The sequence below is a fragment of the Patagioenas fasciata genome, chromosome 1 (genome assembly GCF_037038585.1).
Source record: "Patagioenas fasciata isolate bPatFas1 chromosome 1, bPatFas1.hap1, whole genome shotgun sequence".
Taxonomy (NCBI): Eukaryota; Metazoa; Chordata; class Aves; order Columbiformes; family Columbidae; genus Patagioenas; species Patagioenas fasciata.
In genome coordinates, this window is record NC_092520.1 from 22,899,685 (window position 1) to 22,918,368 (window position 18,684).

Below are 18,684 nucleotides of genomic sequence, written 5' to 3' on the forward strand. Positions count from 1 at the left end.
TGTACCTTGAAAATGCAAGCTGCTGAGTGGCCAATGCTGTTGCTTAATTAGCTGTGGAAGATGTTTATAGGCATATTTCTGTTTCATTTTGGTTTGTTGTGAGTGTGTATGTGTGGTGTGTGTTTATTTTTTTTTCTTATTTTTTCGCTTCTCCTGTCTTTACTTTTGAAGAAGGAAATTTCCCATATTGAAACCACACAAAGGCCCTTTGGCATGTGTTATGATATAAACAGACTATGGAGTAAATCTTTTTGGAAGTTGTGTAAAAATAAGCTCGGTCACTCAGTTTGGTCTTTCCTTTGGCTTCATAACACTTTTGCAAATTCTTATCACTTCATTTAAAAACTATTCCCCCAGTTCCTCTGGCTCCCATGGAACTGCAGTAAGTTGTATAAAGAAAATCTCGCTTGGCTCAAAGGTAGAGCTAGGATTTTCCAACTTCTGTTGATGGAGAAGCTGGTACTAATGGTGTGATGGGTAACCATGATGTGTTACCAACCTTGGTGCAGAACAGGTGCTAGAAAGGGTTAGGAATTGGGGTTTTTTTGTGCATCAGCTGTGCCCGCACAATTCAGAGAGTTTAAGTCTTGGAAGTCTTTGGGCTTTTTTTCAGGTTCTGGAGGAGAGTGTAGTGTGGTGCTAAAAAATGTGCTCTATCCCTAAGTTGTAATTTATTTTCCTCCTTTTTAGCATGCTTGTATTTCTTGTACGCTGCTTGGGCAGGTTGAGGGCCGGGTGGCAGAGGCTACTTGCTCTTGGTTCCTGTAAGCGAGTGGTTGATTCACCACAGCCCTGGGCTGCTGTGGGGGCAGAGAAAGGTTGGGTTGTGTCTTGGGATCTGCCCTTTAGCTGCCTTTGGGTGGGAGAAGATTAATTTTCAGAGACTTCTTATTTCATCTGTTGTTTCGAGTAGACCAAATGGTATGTTCTTAAGCTCAGCTGTTGAATTGCAGTATTAAAGCAACGGTTGTAAAAGTTAAAATGCACAACTGAAAGTGTGTTCTTCCAGTTTCATTCTAGGAAACAGCTTAAGTATTTTTTCTAAAATTTTCCAGATAATGTCTGCCATCTGGTATGGAAGACTTTAATCCAGACTTAATTTGGCAAAAGTTTGATCAATTAAAAATAGTTGTGCAATCTTAAGTGTTCGGCAGGCTACAGTGTAGACAGCGTTACCAGAAATGCTTGTAATAATAGTAGTTCTGTGGTAGCACTTCTTATTGTGCAGAGTTCTTCAAACACTTTGAATTCTAAGCAGATAGGCAACAGGGCAATGAGAACAACCTGTAGTCTGACCTATTTAGCTCTATATTCTGTCCATGGTAATGCTTGTAATGGTAGCAGTTGTGTGGTAGGACTTCTCATGAAAAAAAGCATCACTTCAAGCACCTTGAAAACTAAGTAGGTGAGCACATACGGCAATGAGAGTGACCTCTGGTCCAATCCATTTTGCTTTCTATTTGTGTCCAGTAGCATCCACGAGCCGTTGCTAGCTAATGTAGATAGAGGGTAAAATGATTTTTAGCTGAGAAGATTTCCCTGTATGTTTTTCTATCAGCAGGATAAGAAATCTCTGTGCTGGAAAGTAGATTGGGGTTATGTTCAGTACCTGCCCATGGAGTGGTCCGTAACTCCCCTGTCCACTATAAATTTGTATAATTTGATTTGAAATCCATTTATACTGTAGATCCCTATAATATTCTGTCATCATGAGTTGCACAGTTTAATGATGTGCTTAATACTATAATAGTTTCTTGGTTTTGGGCTTCATGTACCTTGTTTTCCTCTAAGGTGAGACAGAGGAGATTGTTGTTCCCTATTTCCACCTTGTTTTTTCTGTGTATTAATTTGTGCTCAGCACTGGCTCTTTGTCTTCCAGACAAGGAGGTTTTAGGTTTTTATAATACAGAAGCTTTTTAATCCCTTCTGTCACTGTCCTACCTACTCTTTTTTTTCTGTTTGTGTCAGATCATGTATCTCTTCCCCTCTTTTCTCTTGCTGAATCCGCGTATTTGCCTTCTTACTGAAATCTGCTCTCGCCCACTTGCTGTTTCATTCTTCCTCCTCATTAACTGTGTTCAGATTTTGTCCATTAATCTCCCACTTTTCCTCTCTTCTCTGTTTTGAAAGGTTATTGCTAACAGTGGGTTGTCTTTGAACCCCATGAAAAATCTCTTGGACAGGAGGGATTAAATAGGTAATGATGAATAGGAGAAATTGTGTTTCAGGTAGGAATACAGCAATTCAAAGCCTTGCAAATACTCAGTGAGAGCTGGAGGAACCGAGTGCATATGTTTTAAATGCTTAACTCCAGTTCTGTTTTATCTGCCTTCAGGATGTTTGCGTTGCATTTTTTCAGGGTGGCTCTTCACAGCTGTGAAAACTGGATTCATTAAAAATGAATACGAATTCTTACGTAACCTGGGGATTTGGGGCTGTATGAATGCTCGAGATGTTGCTGGCAATACTGTTAAGTGCTGTGTCTCCCAGGAGCGCAGTGGGTGCCAGGCCGTGGGTGGGAAGGACAAGTTCTCTATATCTTAGTAGTCTGAGCAATTTGAGGCTGAGGATGGACAAGAGTTCAGTGTCTTCTTTGCTGCGGTGTATCTCTTCAATTAGCTTTTGGTAGCTGGGACTACTAATGAGATTGCATTTTAAATAAATTATTATAAGGTTGGTGTAAGTACAGGGTGGCAGTGGTGTTTTTAAGTGTTATACATTTTTAAAGTTGAACAAATATTTCTCTGGGTTCTTCAGGTTGCACAGATACCTTGTGTGTGTTTGGGTTTTTTTTCAATTAATCTTGGTAATCTTTGTTAATTCGGTAGGAACAAAATTTTAGGGCACTTTTTGTCACCTGAAGGAAAGAAAATATGTTGCTGTCATCCAGAGTAATATATTTATGGGAGATGTAGCCCTGGCTAGTCTTATTTATAGTATGTACTAAATGTTTGCTTTGTTTCCTTCTTAATAAAAGAGGAAGGAATGCAAGAGATTTTGATCATTGCATTTAAAAAAAAAGTTTTCTTTTTAAAAATCTCTGTTTATGTAGTAAGAAAAAATTTATATCTCAGCTTTATCAAGATGGTGTGGTTGGTTTATGGCTTAGCTGGGTATCCAGACATTAAACGAGTAAAGAATCAAAAGCAAATAAGATGGAGAATTTGTATGAATGAGAAACTGTCCTCTGAATGGTGGTAAAGAGCTCACTTTGAATTCATGGTGCAATTTTTTTAAAAAAACTTCTTCTCTTCTTTCACAGGAAAGATGATAAAGATTATGCTTTAAAGCAAATAGAAGGTACTGGAATTTCTATGTCTGCATGCAGAGAAATAGCAGTAAGTAACATTAGTTCTTTCTACTAGCAAAAAGACTTATTAAAAGTATTGATTTGAGTGTATGCTGGTTTTTGTTTGCTGAATCGTGTTATTCAACTTTGGGTGCTGTATTTTTTATTGTAGAGGTATAAAATAAGTACAAATGTCATGGACGATTTTTGTGTACCTGTTATGTTTGCTGTCCAAAAATGGCAGTGTTTTTAAGTCACAGTTTACTGCTTGCCTCAGGATAGATTAACTTGAAATGCAGCAGTTTAAAAACATTATTAGATTCAGTGGATTAAGTTACATATTTGATTTGACTTTTTCATTAGTGCTTCAGTTATTTTCCAGAAGAGATTAATTCTTATTGACTCATAATGATTAAAACATGTTAGTTTCTGCTTAAGTGAAAACTAAACTGGTGTTGGTGTTGCCTTGGAGGCTGTCATACACCTGTGAATATTATTCAAACATTTTCTTACATTATTCAGGTTCATATTTGTGTATTCCATGTTGTTAGAAACTGGTGAATAATGTGGTCTAGTTATGGTTGGTGATAAACTTGAAAAGAAATCCTGGTAAAACCAGTATTTTGAAGTTTAACTGTTGTATGTTCTTATGTTATACTGCTGCTTAAGTTGATTTTTCTTGAAATGTTTCAACTGAGATTACTTATTGAAAGGAAATGCACGTAACTTATGTGTGTGGGGGGGAAACAAATAGTTTCTTTTCAGTCCATATTTCTTAAGAGTGTAAATCTATACCTACCCTAATTTCATTTTTATTGATTGAAGTGAGTATCAGGCTTTCCTGTTATGTTTAATTCCAGTTGGCTTTGGGATTTTGAACATGTTAGTCCTTGAACTCAGTGAAAAAATGAAGTGCAAAGAATATTCTTCAGGAGAAGCTCTTCTGTCCATTGATGAAAGCTGAGCCTCCTGCTGTTGTAGACATCCACACTGAACTAAAGGAGTTGAAGACAGGGTCTTAAATTTTGCTTATGTCAACAATTTTGACAGAAATTTTCCAAATACGGTGACTCCTTCAAGCTGAATGCTTTTGAGAAGTGTCAGCTACCCTTTCAATGGAATTTGAGAGTATCTTTTGTTTCTCTTTTTGCAATGCTTTACCTAAGGAGTTTTGAAGAGTTTGTTCAGCTTGCATTTGGCAGGAGCAACTTGGCTGGTGTTAGGGAGGTGCCTCTGCTCTGGAGATGACCCTGACTCAATTTCTGTCTATTAAAGGAGAATCACTAACTTGGTTGGCAGCCGGAAGGGTTTGGCCTCATTGTGTGGCTTGAGGAGCGTTGTGTGGTCGTTCCTCTCGGCAGCAGGAGCATCAAGAACCAGGGAAGTTGTTTTCTTGCTGGGAGGTGCTCCAGCATGTGCCCTTGGAGAGGACAGCAGTACAAAGCGGGACCCACGTGGGAGAGGGTTGGTGGGGGAAGGAGGGGAATGTGCTAAAGCCACCAAAGATGCCAAGAAAGTAGGTGTCGAGCAGAGCGGGGAGTGGAGCCCAAAAGCAGGTTTAGAAAGGGTAGAAAGAGTAACCTCAAACAGTATTTTGTGAGCTGTTGATGACTTTGCTTCGAGTTGTGCTTCCAGGCTTGCAACTGCTGATACTGTAGTTGAATTTTCCTGCAGTGGAATTAATAATTCACTGTGGACTTAGAGGGTTTAAATCCTTTTCCTCACTGTTCTTTTGACCTTGCTTTTTGGAGTTAACAGGATATTTTTTTCCCTCAAAATGTGTTGTTATTTATTAAAAAAAAAAAAAAAGTTAGAATGGGAGAGGAGCTTCCATTTATCAATTAATATTATAAAAGGAAAAAAGGAACCTCATATGCAGGTGGATCAGATTGAGGATAATAGCCATACTGTTTATATTGGCCATGTGAATGTGGAATGTATATATGAAAATGCTACTGATTTAATCAGCACTGTTGTATCCTAAAATGTCAGCTGTACATCTAATGAATGATTTGTTGTCATATTTAAAAGTCAAGGCTGAATGCCAGACTTTGTAACACTGTGTTCTGGACTACCCCAATTAATGCATTTTACGAGCACAGTGGTATTAAGAGGAACTAGGATGACTTGGTTTGCATATGAGCTGTATTCATTACAAGCTTCACCTCTCCAGAGAAGCTGAATATTATATTCTGTGATACTGGGAAGAGCGCAGTTTAATATAAATGGCAGTGAAACTCTCTTGTTTTTACAGCTCAACAATGGCTTTTTTGACAGCTAGCTTCAGTTTGGGACTATTGAGTAAGTTATGTGTTTAAAAATGCCTGTAGCCTACTCTTCTAAGGCATCTATTTGATGTGGACACCTGAGCTGAAGAACAGTGTTAGATCTTCAGAAAAATAAAATAATTATTGAATAACATCAGTTACAGCAACAGGATTGAACTAGATCAGAGACAATTGACTCAGTTATTGGGAGCTCATCCTATATATATATATACACATATATATATATGTATACAAAAGACTTTCTGCATTTCAGTACTTATTGCAGCGTGAAAACTTAGACCTAATGTTCAAGAACCTAGCTAGTCTCTTACTCTGAAACAAAAGGTATTTTTTCAATGATTTTATGTAAACCATTTGCTTAACTAGTAGAATTAACAGTTACTGTGGTAATTAGGCTAATTGAATGAATATCTTTAATATCAAGACATTTGTAGTATTTTATTCTTCCTTATCTTTCTTCCATTCATCTACCATGGTGAGCATTTGTGAATCCTGCTTCTTCCAGACCCTTAACTGAATTTTGGCTGCTCATTTCTGCAGATGTCTGTACTGCAGAGATGGGTTTCCAGGTATCTCTCTTTTGTGATCTGCACTTTCACTCGTGAGGATTTCAGCAGGCACTACAAACTGCACACTCATCACACCGAGAGGTGGATTTGTATTAGATGGGAGAGCAGGGGGACGGAATGGTGATACGATTTGTATAAAAATATAGAAAACATACAAGCCCAAACACTTAATTCCTTGTCCTCTGATTTAATCACAAGGAAGAAAGTCATAAAAGCCTGTTTGCCTGCGCTAGTGTGGCAAGTGCTGTTTCACAGCTCACAAAGTAGGATAGATAATTCTTTGAGACTGGAGGAAGCTGAAGTAGTTCACCAGGCTTCAATAAAACTTCAGGTTTTTGGGTTGGGCAGTTTCTTATACGGGAGTCTCAGGTTTTAAAGTAGTCAAATTACATTCTGATGTTTTTATTATGGAGGTTGGTGCACACTGGGATAAAAAAATCATTACTAAGATATTCAGTGGACTCTGTGCTCTCCAGGTCCATGACTGTTCTCAGTGCAGTGCATTCCAGCCTTTCATATTTGCTTTTTATTCCCTGTTGATGAGCATTATTTAATTGTTGTAGCAGGTTTGCAAGTATTTCAGTTGCATGTGCTTCTTTTGGCTAGTGAGAGGGTGGTTTGTGCACGACTTCCACATAGTTTTGCTTTTTGGTGCCTGATTTGGTTGTCAGAAAAATTCCTGAAAAGTTTGCATGTGTGTAAACCCAGCATATAGTATTTTTATATGATAGTATTAGTTTGTGAATCAGCTCTGGAGAGGATCTGCTAGATATGGTGGCAGATGCTCTCAGCGATGGAAATGCTGAATGGGACAAGGCAGAGCTGAGGTGCCAGACAATTCTGTACTCTTGTTTCCTGTCTGTCTGGTGTCCTTCAAGCACCATAGCCAGTTTTTAAAAGTTAGAACAGCCTTGAGTCTGCTGAGCTGGGACAGAAAGCTACGGAACGATAACTAGCTGGCTTTTCTGATCGTTTCTGCTCTTTAGGTTTGTCTTGGAGGCATTTGGGCATTCCTAGGGTTTTGTGGTTTCTTATGGTAACTAATGCAGGCTGTTGTCACCAAAGGTGATGTCCTCTGTGGTGGATCTAGCAATAGCATGACCATAGGATGAGAAAGTTCATCTTCACTGAAGGCACAATGAGCAGTTCAGTCAGTTTTCTGTTGTGGGAACAAGCTGGTTTGAACCATGCTTTGGTTGCACTGTTACTTGACATGGCTCATTGGAAGTGGCAGGAACCTGCAGGGGTCGTTTGGGTGAAATGCAGACTTGTACTCTGATGTTCACATGCCTGTGTGTTGACAAAAGGGAGTACTAATTTTTTGTCTCCCAGGCAGAAGGCTACGGGCCTGGTACAGCTCTCCCAGCCAGGCTCCTGATGGAAGGTCTGCAGGGAGGAGGCATGTGGCACCCAGGCAGCGTGAGAATAAGCAGTGATAGCTGGCTGATGACTGCTGCTCTTACCCAAAGGGAAAATAGTGGTTAGTAGGTCGACAGAGGTTCTTCTTTCCCTCTACTCTGCCCTGGTGAGGCCACACCTGGAATATTGTGTCCAATTCTGAACCCCTCAGTTCAAGACAGGGAACTGCTGGAGAGAGTCCAGCACAGGGCAACAAAGATGATTAAGAGAGTGGAGCATCTCCCTTAGGAGGAAAGGCTGAGGGAGCTGGGTCTCTTTAGCTTGGAGAAGAGGAGACTGAGGGGTGACCTTATTAATGTTTACACATATATAAAAGGTGAGTGTCACAAGAATGGAGCCAGGCTCTTCTCAGTGACAACCAATGATAGGACAAGGGGCAATGGATACAAACTGGAACACAGGAGGTTCCACTTAAATATGAAAAGAAACTTCTTCTCAGTGAGAGTAACAGAGCACTGGAACAGGCTGCCCAGGGGGGTTGTGGAGTCTCCTGTTCTGGAGACATTCAAAACCCACCTGGACACATTCCTGTGTAACCTCATCTGGGCGTTCCTGCTCCAGCAGGGGGATTGGACTAGATGACCTTTTGAGGTCCCTTCCAATCCCTAACATGCAGTGATTCTGTGAAAGCCTCTGCAGCAGTCCTGCTCACCTCTGCAATAGCTCCTTCACCCCAGCTGTCGGCGTCTGGGCTGGAAGGTGGCAGAGCTGGAGCTGCCAGCCCTGTGCCCCTGGGTGGCCAAGAAGGGAGGTGCCGTGAACTAGTGGTCTTCGCCAGGTTGACCTTGGTGGAGGAGGCTGCTGCAGAGGTGAACTGGTCTTCAGAGGCTGGGGCCCTTTCAGAGCCAGTCTGAGGGTCACCAAGGACTCTGAGGCAGCATGCAACAGCTGGAGGGACCCCAGGAGGCAGAATCATAGAATGTCCTGAGTTGGAAGGGACCCACAAGGATCATTGAGTCCAACCCCACAGTTCGCACCATATGTCTGAGGGTGTTGTCCAGTCTCTTCTTGAACACTGTCAGGCCTGGGGAACCTGTTCCAGTGCTCCACCACCCGCTGGGGGAAGAACCTCTTCCTAATGTCCAACCTAAACCTCCCCTGGCACATCTTCCTGCCAGAAGCTGAAACCAGCTGACTCCAGGATTCACGCTCTTCTATATCTTCCTCTGGTAAGGAACAAATGACTGTCCCAGTGAGCTTGCTGAAGAGATCCTGTACCAGCTATGCGATCAGGAACAATATTTGGGTGCAGGTCACTCAGGTTATGAGAGCTGTCGTGTCCCTGCCACACGAACAGCGAAAGCAGTTTCCTGTAAGACCAAACACAGAAATCATTTAGATGAGTACAGTCCTTATGTCAGAAGGCAAGTCATGGTTTCTTAGCAGTCCTTCCATGTAGTGAAAGGTGGCAAGGTGTTGCAGAAGGCTAATGTTTGCTTTGACCCTCTTTGGCAAGTCTAATGACTCTCAAATGCTTTAATTTAATACTAGTAAGGTATGTAAAATGCAAGTTGTGACTGATGAGTATCTTATTGAGCTGTGTCACAGGGCTACAAGCAGTATTCTTGAGAGATTTTGTATAAAGGGAGGGTAGTATTATTTTTAGTTCTGTGAAAGTGGGACAAAGATACTGATTAAATGTTAGAAATTGGAATCCTTAGGAATCATTGTTTTCAGTGAACAGAAGAATTTGACCAAGTCTGACATCCAGTGTCTGTCTCATCTGGATTCTTCATCCACCGCTTACTTCGAGAGAGTGTTTAATAACACATCTTCTAATACTTTAAAGTAGTTTGAACATAGGAGGTGCTAATAACTATTGACTAGTATGTGTGATCACGTAAGACTCATTTGTTTTGGAAACCACACAAGTTATAACTGGAAATGTGCATTTTTTTTTCTCTTGATGTTTTGTGTTGTCAGGCTTCTTTTTTTGCACATTTAGAACTTTTGAATAAAAACAAAAGAATTAAATAAAGCAGCAGTTACTGTCTGAAGAACTGTAGCTTCAAAAATGTATTGTCAGCTTCATAATAAATTCATAGAGTGAGCAGTATTAAAACTTTTTTCTGCTACATTGCCTTTAAGCTTTCATTTGAACACTTTTGAAAGGAAGACAGCATGTACTTTCAGCAGGTATTTTGTTCTTTTTTAATTCTGTGGAATATCTGACTCATGAAAATATAAAACTGTATTTACATTGAAACAAACATCTTTAGTCTAGTGGATAGCAGCTAAGTCAACTTGGGATTTAAGTATTTGTGTGATAATTTGGGTTTTGGTTTAATTAACAAGTTTAAAGTACTTGAGTAGAGCTCAAATTTTTGATAGGAAACTAAGACTAGGGATTTGAATTTTTATTTTTTAGGGATGTGTGTTATGAATATGGAATTGGATGTCACCTCTGGAGTCATAATATTCTGCTCCTACTCTTGCAGCCAAAGTGCACCTTCACAAATTTAGTGAACTGCAAGTTAAACTTGTAAGGAAAAGAAAAATCTCTGAAGGCAGTTCCTGAGTCTCATTCTAGTAATGACTCTATAAACATTATTCCTGCTTTAAGCCAAAATTCATCATGAGTAGTTCATACGCATTTCTACTTAAGATAATATTGTCAGTTGGAATAGCTCTTCTCTCCTGCTTTTGTTTTGAAGAGAGACTTCCTTTCCCTGGCTCTGGTTGACAGGCTGTAAGGGTTTGGTCTTGGCTTGCGGGTTTCTCATTGTGCACTGGGCTCTACCCCTGGGTGCAGGCCTGGCCTTTCTTTGCCCTATTGTGGTTGGAATTAATCATTCCTGAATTGGCCAGAGTTGTGTATAGCATTCCAGGTAGTGTCTCACTGCTGCCTTTACTCATCTGCTGCAGCAGTAGTTCCACTGGTATCTTATCTGTTGCAGGATGACTAAATCTTTGTCAGTCATCTTCTGGTCTGAAAATCACCTTTTTCTCCGTCAACCACAATGTGCTTTCTGTTCAAAGATCATATTTGTCCATTTTCCATCTTAAGGCTGTGGCGTGACTATTAATATGTGATCTGTTTGTAGCCAGATCACTGGGTGTAACTGATGTGAGCCTTTTTGAAACATGAGAGGATGATTAGAATTTCAATTTACACCATCAAACTAGCAAGATGACACAATTTTGCGAATTCTTCCCCCGCGGCCCTTCCCCAGTGAATGTTTTGCTTGGTGTTGCCTGTGGCTTTGTGTGTAGCCAGCTTTCTGACTGTCCCAGGCTTTGGGAGAACCATGTTGCATAGCTCTCATAGGAAGGTGGTGAGAGCAAGGAGTAGCTCATGTCCTGAGAGAGGACATAGGAGAAACTCCTCCTGGGCCACCTGGCCAATTGCTCTAGCAAGTGAGTCAGCATGGTAGTATTGCAATGCTTAGCAGGTTCCGTTCCCTACCAACCATGGGTAGTAGCAGGTATTGAGAGCAGGGGTAGAATGACATTTGCAGTAAAGCTGGAAATCCTCACTTAGGCGAAAAGTGCAGAATATTGAATGTGCTTGTTCAGTGCGGTGTCTTGGCTCCTGAGAAGTGCCTGTAGTGATGGAGAGCTGTACGGGAAATGTGGGAATATCACCGGAGGAAGGAGATCATGTTCATGGAAACTTGTGCTGAGTTCAGCTCATATTTGATGTGAAAGCTAATTATTGTTAGTGTCCCTCTGCAAGAAAAGATTTGCTTTAGTCATGTGGTGCTTTGCCAGGCTGCCTTAATGCTGCTGTTGATTACTTAATAATGTCCTGCCTTACCCCACTTCGGCTTTGTTTGTGAAGCAATTTAACAATTTTATACACCATTAGGACACTTTCAGAAATGTACTGTCCCTCAGTAGCCCTGTGGCTGTGGAATGAGTATTTCTGCATTTGAAGAGAGAGACAGAGGAACCTTAGTGTGAGCCCAGGACTTGCACACAGGAATGCTGTTTGCAAGGGCAAGAACAGACTGGGGCAACACTCAAGTCAAACTAGATGTATCAGCATCTTCATCAGTTGCTGATTTGTATTTCTTTGAAGGTGAATTGGGTCTCCCTTCCTTTTAAGGGGCATCGAGACAAGCTAATTTAAGGGAAACCTTTCTGGCTGTGGAAATGCTCTTGAATCGTCGTGCAATGTGCAGATGAAAAGGGCAGTAACTTACTGAGAGCCAAATGCATGGGTTTTGTCTACTTTCTCTTTGTGTTCTATAGAGCTGAACTACAGTGGAGGAAAAAAAATATCAGAGTCACTGGGGCAAAAAGTCATCTTTATCGAGCAGTCATCGAACTAGTGGTTGTGCTGTGTTTCTTGTGATCTGCTTTGTCTCCAGTGAGCTCTGTCAGCTGCTGGACACGAGGCGAGTTGTCTGGCAGGAAAGGCATGTGGCATATGGGCTGCAGAGGCCTGGTTCGTGGAGAGTGAGGTTGCTGAAAGTGCTGTTCACAGCCGTGTGATGCGTTATCATCTACAGGAGCTCTTTCTGTCCTTCAGACAGTGCGTTTGTTGTTCTGCATTATTGGTGTTCTGGAGCATTTCAGCCATTCCAAGGCAGTGATTCAGGGATCATGTCACCACTGCAGCAATCATTTCCTTATTCTGATGGTTTTGCTGATGTATAATAGCCATCCTTCTCACTGGAGTGCTCGTGGCTGTCTAGGTTTGACCAAACATAATTTTGTTTAGGCAGACTGAAAGAATATGTAGTTAATGGCTATTCAGCGTATAAGGCAAAAACAAAAGACATCAAGAATGATAAACTGAGCACACAGATGCACAAACTGTAACAGCTGCTATCAGTGACAGTAACAAAGGCTAAAACTCTTGAAACCTTGGTGATGGGCCACAAAAAGAAGCTCTCGGGTGTGTCCTTGAAGACAGTCAACCAGGGCTTTGTAACAGATGAGAAGGAAAGCTGTGGATCTTGGAGGAGGATGCACGTTTTATTGGGTGTTTGAGAGAGCTGCTGAGACTCTAACATTTCCGTGGGGTGTTTAGAGGAAGGATAAAAGGCAGAAAAGGGAGTGATCAAAGTGGACTAGGGAGGAAAAAGCACGGGAGGATGAAGAGGCAATAAGGGGCAGGTTTCACACGAGCAGGCTACTGGGCAGCTTGTCTGGCTAAGCCCTGTACATGGTCACCACGGTCCATCCTGTGTCTGTCCCTGACTGTTCTCTGTGTGAGTGGGCTCTGTGTCCAGCCTGGCCATCTGTGACCTGCCACCAACTTCCAGTTGGGCTGGGTGGTGTCTTCTCAGTCCTCTGGCTCCCTGCTCTGTCTCAGACTTGAGGTAAAAGCTCTGTGGGCTCCGTCTTCTTGCTCGAGAGGTGCCACACTGAAGACTCCGGTCAGTGAGCAGGGGTGGGAGTCTGTTTCAAATGAAATACAAAAGTAGGAAACAAACACATGCAGATAGCCACTCCTGTTTTACTGTCTCAGTAGCAGCTAGATTGTTACCACATGTGATAAAGGTATTAGTAGAAAGGAATTGTTTCCTTATTATGTAGTAGGAAAATTACATTTTATTGAACATAGATTCAATCTATATATTCAAATAGTAGTCTAAATTGTCCCTGGCTTAAAAAACCCGCAAGCCCCTAGCCATTCCTTTTATTAAAAATGTCATCATTTTTGGCAGAATGAGCTGGCAAGGTTTAATCTGGTCTTGGTAGCCATGCTTGACAATAATTTGCTTAGATGAAGGTTTTTTTTTTCCTTTCTTCGCTATTGTGTGGGTACCATATAATTGTAACATGACCAGCAGAGCTCAAATAGACTGATACTGCCTGCATTGAGGTTTTGTGCTGTATCTCAGCAATGTTTTCCTTTTGGTGGTGTTTAAAGCTATAGTTACTAAAGCGGCTGAGCTGGTTTAATGGCTTGCTGCGGCAGAAAGAAGTTCTTGTCCGTAGCTGTGTCCCTTTGCTAGTGCTGGGTTTGCTGTTAGTGCTGTGAGTCAGCTCAGGAGCTCAGCAGAAAATTAATGCTTTTTTGTGTCTGGGTTAGTTTTCTCTTGACCTGGGAGCTGTTTCGTGGGTGGCTTCTGTGAGTGCGGTAACTGGTGTAATACATGTTGTGGGAGGGAGCTGGACCTTCTGTAGGTGGTGGTGACCTTGCAGATCAGCTGACTCCGTCTTACAAACCACATCTTCGTTTAGCCTTTAAATGAGTCATCCCATTCAGCCTTGGATGGCCGCAACCAAAATGCAGGGTTTTCAGATAATTGGGGGTGTCTTGGTTTTGTTAAAAAACAAGTTTTTCTTTTAGTGAATTTTTGCCTGTCAGCTAAAGCCTTCATGTTAGCTGCATTTTCCTGGAGAACCCGACACATGTTTTGGTTAAACCTAGCAATGGAATGCAAACTTATTGATAAGCACGGATGGACATCTCACGAGAGGGGCAACGAGAAACTGGTGATCGAGAGACTGACCAACGGTGTATAACATTCCATTCACGTGAATACTTCATATAAAAGTGGGAGATCACGAGGATCTCGTCCCTTTGCACTTTTTCCCTTTTTTTTTCCTCATGGCTGACATCAGGAGAGGACCTTGCTGGTCGTCCCTGCGAACTGAGGCCTAGTGAGAGACTGAATCCAGCTCCGGTTGGCTACAGAGTCTAATCCAGGACTTTGGGTGCTGGCTCTGCAGTTGCTGAGACTTACAAGATTGGTTTTGTATATTTTGTAGTATTTTCTCTATTCTTATTAGTAGCATTAGTAAAACTTCTTTAGCTTTTCCAACTCCCTTCTCTCTGTCCTTCTTTCCCTCCCGATCGCCTGTCCTGAGTGGGAAGGGGGGAGAGGGAGGGGCAAAAGGGGGAAGTGGGGAGGAGAGGAGGTTAACAATACATCTGCCAGGGTTTGGTTGTCACCCCGCAAACTTAACCCTCGACAGGGGGTCAGGAGAAAATTGGATGTCCCAAATGGCTGTATCAAAGATTACAGCCTATGGGAAAAGGCAGATGCCACAGCTGGCTGTTCATGGAATCTTCTTGATCCTGGATAATAGTGAGGTTTACATAAACTTCAGCTTGTAGGAAATGAATAGGGAGTGAATGCCTGAAGAGCGTTATGACCTGCTTTCAGCTTGGGTTTCAAACTAATGATTGGGGGTTTTTTATTAAAAAAAAAAAAAAATGTGCTGTTTTCTGTGACTTGCAGATTTCAACTTTTCTTGTTTGTGTTAAAGAATATGTAGCAAAAACTATTGAAGTATTCATCTTTCCAGCCCTCTCACAGCCTTGGATGTGCGGATATAACCGTTGTGGACTTTCTTTTTTTTGCAGTTACTGCGGGAGCTCAAGCATCCAAATGTCATTTCTCTGCAAAAGGTGTTTCTTTCTCATGCTGACAGGAAAGTGTGGCTTCTGTTTGACTACGCCGAGCATGACCTCTGGGTAAGGTGAATTGCTTGTAGGTACCAGGCTTCAAGTTTTAGTTGCAGGAAAGGGACAAGGTCAGGGAAGATGCCTCTGTTTAAAAACAGAATAGCCTTTTGCCCCATGCTTGTTGGAAACATTTTCAGTACTAAAGGAAGAGCAATGGAAAATGTTGGGTAAGCGTGATACACAGTTAATCCGTGACCTCTTTAAGAAGATAAAAATCTGCATTCAGTTCTCAGTAGCTAGAAATCTAGTTAAATAAATGCAGATATAACCCTCCATTACGGCTAAAGTAGGGTGCAAGAAAATGGAATAGATTATGCAGATGGATTCCCTTTGAAAAATGACAAACATTTTAGAGTTTTAGTTACTGTGTATGTCATCCGTGAATACACAAACTGAGACCGCTGCATATAACTGAAATTTAATTCATATGTTTCAGTGGGAAGAGCTTTTTACACAGCTCATCTGCTGAAATTTCATGTATTTGAGAGGAAAGCTGTTTATTCCTAATTACAAGATCAGCTTTAAAATATAAACATGTTGAAGGCAAAATAAATCTGATACACATTTTGAATGGTGCTCTCAATGGAACAAGTATTGTAATACTAACCTGAAAAGATATGAAGAAAATTTGTGTCAAGGGGTACAACAGAGACAATTTGGAATGAGATGGAAGTTTTGATAAATGTGCTCATGTAAGACTTGTGTAAAATGAATCATTAGTTGATTTTTCCTCTGCATGTAGTTTAGATGAACAGCTAAGCTGTACAAACCAAATGAAAATTAATTTCTTTTGAAAATGGTGTTCCTTGTAGTTGTGAATAATCCAGTAGTATTTGCCTCAGAACTCATTCAGCTAAGCTGAATTGACGATATTTTCTCCTAGTTCAATGTCTTGAAAGTTCTGATAGTTGGTCTTGAGATTTCGTTGACAAAATAAAATCAAGGCAAAAAGATTACCAAACAACTGAACTGTTGAGATATTTTTAAGGCTTATATACAAAACAAACAAAACATTGAGGAAATGAAGTAAAGCCTTTTTTCTCACGTGGAAAAAAAAAAGGACATGGTTTTTTTTTGCTGCTCCTCATATTTATGATATGCTAAGCTGCAGAAGTTTCGGAATGTGTGAGGTTTTTTTGTTTCAAAATGTGCTGTAAAGCTTTTTATTTGTTTGGAGGACTGTGAGTAATAGTGACCTGTCCTTGTTTGTGTTTATACATTTCTGCATTGCCTCATACTTAACCAAAATCACTGCAGAACCACCTCTGTTAACAAAAAGCTGTTTTGAATTTCAATAACTTAGGAGTGACCCTCAGCTTTGACCTTGATGTTTAGGTGCACATAGCTGTATAAACTCCAGAACTCCCCAGCTGTACCAGCTCCTGGTTGTTTGCTGTATTTGGACAGCAGAGCTGCAGGGACTGGGCTGGTCTGTGGCCCCGGGAGCAGCTGTGGGCTGAGTCCTCCAGTGCTGAGCGTATCTAGCACAACAACTCTCAAACAAGGCTGGGAAAAGGGCACAGAGTCTATTAGAGCAGGAGCAAAAAGGTCCAGGAGAGCCTAGACAGTCTTTTTGGCTGTCTCTGAAGATTCGCTTCTCTCTGGCCACTGCCTGAAAAATAACATTTGCTTTGTGGAAGTGGGAGGTGAGAGGAGGCAAAACCTGTGTCACACACAGACTGAGGGACGCTTGTGTGTGCAGTGCTTGGCTGAGAGGGCAGGGACTGTCACCTTGTCATCAATGTTTCTCTCTTCTGTGCAGCCCCATTTTTTACCTTTGGCAGAGCAGGGATTGCCTTTTCCTCCTAGGAAAGCCAAGTTCGATGCCTAAAGCAAAGGAGGGCAACCTGTATGGAGCTGCGTTGCAGGAAGAGAGAAAAGGCAATTTCCCAAAGGGGTTTGATTAGCTGAGTACCTAATTGGCACCTGGAGTATGAAAGCTCAGGAGCGTAAGAACAACACATGATAGAAGTTTGGTGCCAGGTTTTAGATAGGCAAGATCAGGGCTGTTTTGATGATTGCACAGGTGTGAGCCATTACAGAAAAAAAGTATGAATGCATGAGAAAGTTTGTTCTAGAAGCTGCCTCTCTCAAAAGGAAACACAGAAATGGTTGCCATGACTGTGGCACACCTTATGCTATTGAAGTTAGTGGCACCTGGCACTCAGGTGCTAAGACAAAATGTCCTTTTGGACTCCTCATTGTTTCTAGACTTCATTGCCTGTGTGTGTACTCACTTAAAATTGTTGAAGGTTTTTTCTGTGTCTGGCTTGGTAGCTGGCTTTCAGATGGATAGACTTGTAGCTTTGCTCTGTCAACAGCTTCTGTTTTGAGTGTACTGTGCTTTAAGGAAATAATAAATAAAGAAGGAATAAATTGGGGCTTCTAATTTAAATGTTTAAAACTCCCAATACAATTTGCAAGAATTTCTGTTTGGCATTAGGTGTTGAGTATTACAGTGTCATTGCTACTGTAGGAAAAAACCTAAAAGTAAAATAATACAGGAGATAAGTGATGGACCTTTAATTCTGTACTGTGATATACAAGATGTCAGCCTATCTTATCAAAAAGAACCCCCAAGCAAAAATGCCCCTAAAACCTCCAAACTTTTACAGATATGCAAGGGAACTTTCTCTGACAGTTGTATTGGTTTTGTATTCCTCATCCCACTGTGAGAGAATGAGTGAGCGGCTGTGTGGGCCTTAGCTGCCTGCCAGGGTAAAACCACAGCAACAACTGGTTCCATTTTTGAGATAATTCCTTGGGACAGTGATCACTTTGCCCTGTATAGTATTAATTTTCTAGTACTTAAGGTACATGTTTCTAGTTTTGAAAATGAATGTTGAAAGCTCAAAAAAAAAAAACAACCAACAAAACCCTAAGAAGTATGCATAAGGAATTGCTAGCAGTTTTTGTGTAATGCTGTAGATTAAAACATTACACTTTTTAATTTTTATTTCTTTTTCCCCTTTACAGCATATAATCAAGTTTCACAGGGCTTCTAAAGCAAACAAGAAACCAGTTCAGTTACCTCGGGGAATGGTGAAGTCTCTATTATATCAGATCCTAGATGGTATTCACTACCTGCATGCTAACTGGGTGTTACACAGGGATTTGGTAAGTGAATCCGCAATGGGTTTTAGCACTGGGATGATGATTGAGGGCAAGGACTGTTTTTTATACAAATTGCTGGGAAACAAAAACCTTTGTGCTAAGGGCATGTGCTAATAAATATTTTTATGCTGCAGTCAGACAACCTTGATTAGTAGAATGAGTTTTAAAGGCCATCTATGATCTGATATGCTTATGACAGCAAAGTATATCAGATGGCTGTTTTCCTTTTTTGATTTTTTTAAATAAACTATTTTGAAAAGTGTTCATTTAAACAACAGGCATGTTGAGGTACAGAAAATGCCTCTGGTAGTATTACTGCAGGCGAGATAAATAACTAAATATGGCATGTGTGTAGGTGGGGGAGAGGATGATTGGCTGTAAGCACTGCTGAAAAAATAAGAACTCCCAAAAATTATCCGTTTTACTTGTGAAGGTAACTTTTGAAGGCCATGATCTTCTCCTAATATTTATAATCTATCAGCCATGCCAGCTTTTGAAGATTTCTGCAAATAAACTGTTTATCCAAACTACAGTATTAGCAAAACATTTTGAACTTCAGTTAATGTTTCTTAACCACCAAATTATTTTAAATGTTTTACATTGGTGAATCTCAGCAATTCTTATATATTTGCCTTT

General features: G+C 40.9%; 1 protein-coding gene across 4 annotated transcripts in view; it reads left to right on the plus strand.

Annotated features, from left to right (window-relative positions):
- The window catches only part of CDK8 (cyclin dependent kinase 8), an 80,716-nt gene that overhangs the window by 20,052 nt on the left and 41,980 nt on the right, over nt 1-18,684 (plus strand). For 3 of the 4 annotated variants that reach the window (XM_065830479.2, XM_071804443.1, XM_065830472.2), the window contains exons 2-4: nt 3,263-3,338; nt 14,833-14,943; nt 17,911-18,051. In XM_065830479.2, coding sequence (XP_065686551.1) covers nt 3,263-3,338; nt 14,833-14,943; nt 17,911-18,051 — 328 coding nt within the window. Of the gene's footprint in view, nt 1-3,262; nt 3,339-14,832; nt 14,944-17,910; nt 18,052-18,684 lie in introns of those variants that run through there. The other variant, XM_065830487.2, reaches the window with a different exon arrangement.